This window comes from Cnephaeus nilssonii, assembly GCF_951640355.1.
Source record: "Cnephaeus nilssonii genome assembly, chromosome: 22".
In the NCBI taxonomy this organism is placed as follows: domain Eukaryota; kingdom Metazoa; phylum Chordata; class Mammalia; order Chiroptera; family Vespertilionidae; genus Cnephaeus; species Cnephaeus nilssonii.
In genome coordinates, this window is record NC_137093.1 from 12,702,176 (window position 1) to 12,708,040 (window position 5,865).

The following is a 5,865-nucleotide window of genomic DNA, read 5'->3' on the forward strand; positions in this document are numbered from 1 at the left end:
CTTTCTCGGCTGGTACTCCCCAATCTACTTTCCTCAGGGACCTCGGGTCTTGTCCAGAGCACCCCTCACCTTCCACACTTAACATCTAAGGCTGAGGTCCCCACAGTGATGAAGGCACATTGGTCTGGCCACCTTCCTCTCCCTCCGGCCTGCTATTATCCTGGCCACCAGGAACCTTGGCATGGCTGCATCCCGTAGTCCCTTCCCAGTCTCTGGGGACTTCTCACTGCTTTGCTTCTGAAGCCCTTTCCTGGCTGGGTTCTTGCCCACCCCCACACTCCCAGCCTCCCCTAGCCTCCCCCTGGGTCTGCCTCTCTCTCTGCCCAGGCCTGGACTCTCTTCTCTCAGTCTAGCCTTGCCCCTTGGACATTTCACACGGGCCCAGGGCTACAAATGCCATTGATTTTCTGATGAATAATACCCACATCTAGATCCCTTGCCTGACCTCTTCCCCAACACCACACTTGGATTTTTCCTGGATGTCACACAAGCTCAATGAAGCCAGAACAGTCTCCATTTACCTGCTGGTGGACCCCATTTGGTGCTCAATAAACAGCTGACTTTCTTAAAAAAAAAAGTTTAAAAAATATTTCTATTGATTTCAGAGAGGAAGGGAAAGGGAGAGAGAGATAGAAACATTAATGATGGGAGTCATTGATTGGTTGCCTTCTGCACGACCCCCACTGGGGATCGAACCCACAACCAGGGCATATGGCCTGATCGGGAATCTACCCGTGACCTCCTGGTTCATAGGTCCACGCTCAGCCACTGAGCCACGGCTGGCCAAACAGTTGGCTTTCTTCATTAGAATGAATAATGGAGTTCTCTTTCCCACCAAAATAATTGCTCCAGCCCATCTTGGCATCCTCGGGTCCCATGGGGTCTGCAAGTCCCCAACCTGGCCCCTCCGCCCGCGGGCCCCCAGGAGGGCTCCCCACAGGAGCTGACGTGTTCCAGCAAGGCCCTGGGCGCGCGGGGAAATTGGGACCTGCCGCCGAGCGCCTCCCTTGCTGCGGGTGAAGTGGCACCATCCCTGGTTGTCAGGACCGCGGCCAGCCCTTTGTGGGCCCCAGAGCCGCACAGCCAGACTCTGGGTTCGCGCCCCGCCCCGCCCCGCCCACACTCTATCCTCCCGCCCCTTCCAGTGCGGCTGTGCCTGGGTCCCGTCTTTTCTCCGCTAACAAGTAGTCTTAGCCCCGGCCCGAGTGTCCCCGTGGGCCTTCGCTATTGGTCTTCCCCGCGGCTGAGACGCGACCAGCTCCTCATTGGCGGCACCTTCTCCCGCGCGCGCTGCAACCATCACAACAACCGCCACGTGCTCAACTGTGGGGCCTGCTCATTGGCCCAAAGTCTCCACCCGCCCCGTTCCCGTCCCGCCCCCAGCTTCCCGCTTCCTCCTCCTACTGGTTATCTGGCCGCAGGCCCCACCCCAAGGGCCTGGGCACAAAGTGTCTACCACGCGGATTGGTCGAAGGCGGGAAGGCGGGGCTTGGAGGCGGGTTAAAGAGCGCGCGGTAGTCGGGGCCACGTGTACCTGAGGAGGTTCAATGGCGTGGCGGGGGCTGGCGGCCGAGTTCCTGCAGGTGCCGGCGGTGACCCGCGCTTACACCGCGGCCTGCGTCCTAACCACAGCTGCCGTGGTGAGCCTGCTAGGCGGGTAGGGCGTTGCCATGGTTACAACTAAAGGAGGGGGTGCACGGTGGTTAGGGTAGGATCCCGCGGGCAGCACCTGACCCTCCCCTGGCTCCGCAGCAATTGGATCTCCTGAGCCCCTTCCAGCTCTACTTCAACCCGCACCTCGTGTTCCGCAAGTTCCAGGTGAGGTCGCCCCGCCCTTGCTCCCTGATGGCCCAGCCCGGTCCGCCCCGCGCCTGACCGCCTGCCCCTCGCAGGTCTGGAGGCTCCTCACCAACTTCCTCTTCTTCGGGCCCCTGGGATTCAGCTTCTTCTTCAACATGCTCTTCGTGTATCCTGTGCCTGACGGACCCAGGAGGGGAGTGGGCGGGCCTGCCGCGCTAAGGCGGCCGGGAGCGGGGAAACTGAGACCCTGCCCGGTGGCACTTCCTATACAGACGCCGCAGGTTCCGCTACTGCCGCATGTTGGAGGAGGGCTCCTTCCGCGGCCGCACGGCTGACTTCGTCTTCATGTTTCTCTTTGGGGGCGTCCTTATGATTGTATCCTTCCTAGGCTCCGGGACCGCAGGCCAGGCACTTCTGCGCCCGGCCTGTGTTTGTCCTGGGCACGACATCAGTGCCCAGGCCGGGAGGGTCAGCGAGGCTTACTCTGGTTTAGGATGAGCATGCATGGTGTGCTCAGCCCCAGGTGCTGATCAAAGCTAGATCTTCAGGTTTGTACAACAACAACAACAACAAAACAAAAAAACCCACACCGTGGGATGATGTGAAGGAGAGCCAGGTTGGGGGCTTGGGGCTGAGCACTGAATGCCAGCAGCAGGAGAAACGGGCGAGGATGGGCAGTGGTGGGAGGCTGAGGTGAGGTGCAGAGGCAGGGCCAGACAGGTGGGGCCGGAAGGCCACAATGTGGCCTTAGATTGGGAAGGGCACACTCTGAAGGCAGGGAAACCAGTAGGATGTCAGGGATTTAGCAAGTCAGAGGAGCCCTGGGCGGGGCTGAGGCCTGCACCAGAGGGCCTCCTAGCACCTTGACTCTGGCCCAGCTGCTGGGGCTCCTGGGCAGCCTGTTCTTCCTGGGCCAGGCCCTCACAGTCATGCTGGTGTACGTATGGAGCCGCCGCAGCCCTCAAGTGAGGGTCAACTTCTTCGGCCTCCTCACCTTCCAGGCGCCATTCCTGCCCTGGGCACTCATGGGCTTCTCAATGCTACTGGGCAACTCGATCCTCGTGGACCTGCTGGGTGAGCCTGCCTGTCCATCCAGCCCATCAAAGCTGGCTGCTCTGCCAGAGCCCTCTCTCCCCTCCCCTGGACCTCTCATTTGTCCCCCTTCCTCCAGCATCTCTGTTCTTATAGCCCCTTGAACAAGCCAGCAGGCCTACAGGCTTCACCTGATGCTTGTGTGAGTCCTGATTGTGGTGGGATGGGTAGGTCAGCGCCCTGGCGCCCACTCCGCTGTTCTCAGGTCCTGGGTCCTGGAACACTGTTCTTCAGGGCCAACCCCAGCCCCATCCTGGGCTGGCAGTCTGTGCAGGACATTGGGCACTCATGCTCTGAGGCCTGAGGTTTCTCTGGGCCTGGCTAGGCCTCCAGAGCTGCACATGGAAGCCCAGAACAGGCTGTGCTGGCCCTGGGCTCTGGACCGTGGAGGCAGTGGCCTCGGCAGCCCTCCGCTCTCCCACAGGGATTGCTGTGGGACACATCTACTACTTCCTGGAAGATGTCTTTCCCCGCCAGCCTGGAGGCAAGAGGCTGCTGCTGACCCCCGGCTTCCTGTGAGTACTGGAGGTGACAACCTGTGACTACTCTCCTTCAGACAGCTCTTCACTCCCTGGTGGACCCACGTTGGCCTCAGCTCAACCTGGCCCCTCCCCACAGGAAGCTGCTACTGGATGCCCCAGAAGAGGACCCCAATTACCTGCCCCTCCCCGAGGAACAGCCAGGACCCCTGCAGCAGTGACCCCACCCAGGGCAGGGCCAGCCCCAGGAGCCTGTTTCCCCAACATCTGTCAAGCCTGCATCCCACCATCTGTCAAACCTGTTCTGGAGGCTGGCCATCCGAATAAACAGAATAACTTGCAGCCTCTTTGACCACAGCACTGGCTCCCCTTGCCTTGCCTGGCCACACACTTCCATGCTGGGCAGATGCTGCTGGCCCTGACCTAGGGCCGCCAAGCCTGGACCGCCCTGCCCACCCTTTGCCCAGGACTGCTTTCTCAGACCAACTGTAGGTGGTAGGATGGGAGGCTCAGAGGGTCAAAAACCTGCCCACAGCTGCCCAGCAGAGCTTTGAGCTCACCGATGGTAGACATGGGGTTTTCATCCTAGCCTCTCCAGTGCCTCAATGGACACTTGGACAAACTCCATCTGTGGTGGGCCTCTGTTCTCTGCCAGCCAGAGGGGTTGGCCAGATCTTGGTGGTAGGGACCAGGACTAGGCTGCCTCTGGTTGTGCCAAGCCTGGTTTTGGGGGGATGAGGGACTCCTGCCTGTGGTGCCCTCACTAACAACCAACAAGTGGACCTTTGCCCCATTTTCCAGCTGAGCCACCAACAGACATGCAGCCAGGCTCCGTGAGGCCAGGTGCAGAGGAGAGCCAGGGCGGGGCTCTGTCCTTCCTGTGACGCCAAAGCCTGGAGAAGTTTTCACCTCAGCACTGGCTGAGGCTGAGAACTCTGGGAAGTCCTGTCCCTGCCTCTGTAGCTGAGGACCACAGGAGCCTTATCCAACCCCACAGCTCCCTTTTCTCTTCTGTCAAGTGGGCACCAGAGGACCTGGCCAGCTTTCTTTGTTGCTCTAGACCAGTCTGCGTTACGGTTTATTCCTAGGTGTTCAGAAGCACGGGGCTGGTCATTTCATGGAAGACAGAAACATTCGCCAGAGTAGACCTTAGTTTTGTAGGGAACCCTTGTGGAGCAGCAGCCGACCCTGCAGCAGCGTAGGCTCAGACCCAGGCCTGGTGTGCAGGCCCTTCCCCAGGCCTCTCCCAGGCAGGTGGGCTCCTACCCAGTGGGACTGAGGCAGGCAGGGTTTGTTCCATCCCACTAGTTGTGGAGCCCCGGGCTGTCTCCTGCCCCACAGACCGAGCAAATATCTTGTTAATGGAGCCCACTAGTTCCTAAGGCCAACTGGGCCTAGAATCTTCTTTGTCAGAGCCTTCCACTGAAGCCCAGCTGGCCCCGTGCTCCCTGGGAGCTGTCAAGTCCTGGAACATGCTCACAGGAACCCCAGCCCAGACAGCAAGGCCCACCTTACCCTACTTCCTGAAAACCCAGAACCCCAATCCCTACTTAGGCTAGGAACCAAGTGCCACGGAGCCTCTGTCACGCTCCTGGGGAGCAGAGCACTCCTGACCTTCAGCCCTGCCCTGGCTGGGGAAGGATGAGCCAGCAACTAAAGGTGGCACCAGCCCAGTGCTGGGGTCTGGCCCACTGTCTTCAGTAAGTGCAGCTGTGTGCCCAGCTCACCAAGCAGTGCTTGACTTAGCGAGACCCACACGTGCCCCATGTCCCTCCTGTAGAGTGGGAACATCTCCACATTAAAGATAAGGTGAGGATGCAGGGGTGATGACAAACTCATTGAAGGTAGAACTGGGAAGAGGCCCAGGGCGTGCCTCCTCCACACAACCCCACCCCACACGCCAGCACCCGGCCAGGTGTGCTGCTCCACATGCCATCATCCTCACAACCAGCCTGGGAAGGAGGAGCTGGCCCAGGCCATGTGCCAGCCAGGGGTGGAGATGGGTCCCAGGCCACCTGTTACATGCACACGACTGAGAGGTGTGGCTAGAGTGCTGCACACCTGCTGGAGCTGGAGTAGCTGGACACAGGCACCAGGCTGGGGATGCCCCTGCAGTGTCTGCATAGGATGGGGCCTCTGCAAGGGACTCCAGAGAAGCAATGTCCTGGCTGGGATGGCCTGATCACCTTGACCCAGCAGAGCGAAGGGTGTGGGGGAGGGGCTGCCCACTGAGCCTCATGACCACACCTTTCATTTCTGCTGCTCTACAAAGATCCAAGCATGGGTGGAGGTGGGGAAGCTGGAGGGCCCAACGAAAAGCAAGGATCATACTCTGACTCAGTCTTGCAGGGGCTGGGGTGGCTGAGTGGAGCCATAGAGTCCCATCAACAGCCACCTGGAGCAGGGTGAGGCCTGGCGTGCCAGCCTTGGCCACACCACCCCCAACAGGCCCCGCTCCCGCTCTCCATTCCTATTTTTATGCAGCCACTTTGGA

General features: G+C 60.1%; 1 protein-coding gene across 2 annotated transcripts; it reads left to right on the forward strand.

Annotated features, from left to right (window-relative positions):
- The first annotated feature begins 1,464 nt into the window (after positions 1 to 1,464).
- On the forward strand, positions 1,465 to 3,645 carry DERL3 (derlin 3). Of its 2 annotated transcripts, XM_079763056.1 has the most exons (7): positions 1,465 to 1,640; positions 1,753 to 1,818; positions 1,893 to 1,966; positions 2,082 to 2,175; positions 2,679 to 2,874; positions 3,317 to 3,407; positions 3,511 to 3,645. In XM_079763056.1, the coding sequence occupies exons 1-7, from the start codon at positions 1,548 to 1,550 to the stop codon at positions 3,590 to 3,592; spliced, it is 696 nt and encodes a 231-aa protein (XP_079619182.1). In that variant the 5' UTR covers positions 1,465 to 1,547; the 3' UTR covers positions 3,593 to 3,645. The 2 variants fall into 2 exon arrangements, with proteins under 2 accessions (XP_079619182.1, XP_079619183.1); XM_079763057.1 differs by having other exon boundaries at positions 2,699 to 2,874; positions 3,317 to 3,555.
- Positions 3,646 to 5,865: the final 2,220 nt, after the last annotated feature.

Excerpts from the sequence above, each read along its gene's own strand:
- DERL3 (XM_079763056.1), top strand. The coding sequence starts at position 1,548 with ATGGCGTGGCGGGGGCTGGCGGCCGAGTTCCTGCAGGTGCCGGCGGTG. Across the intron at positions 2,176-2,678 it reads TTGGGGGCGTCCTTATGATT|CTGCTGGGGCTCCTGGGCAG; the intron begins GTATCCTTCCTA and ends ACTCTGGCCCAG. Across the intron at positions 3,408-3,510 it reads CTGCTGACCCCCGGCTTCCT|GAAGCTGCTACTGGATGCCC; the intron begins GTGAGTACTGGA and ends CCCTCCCCACAG.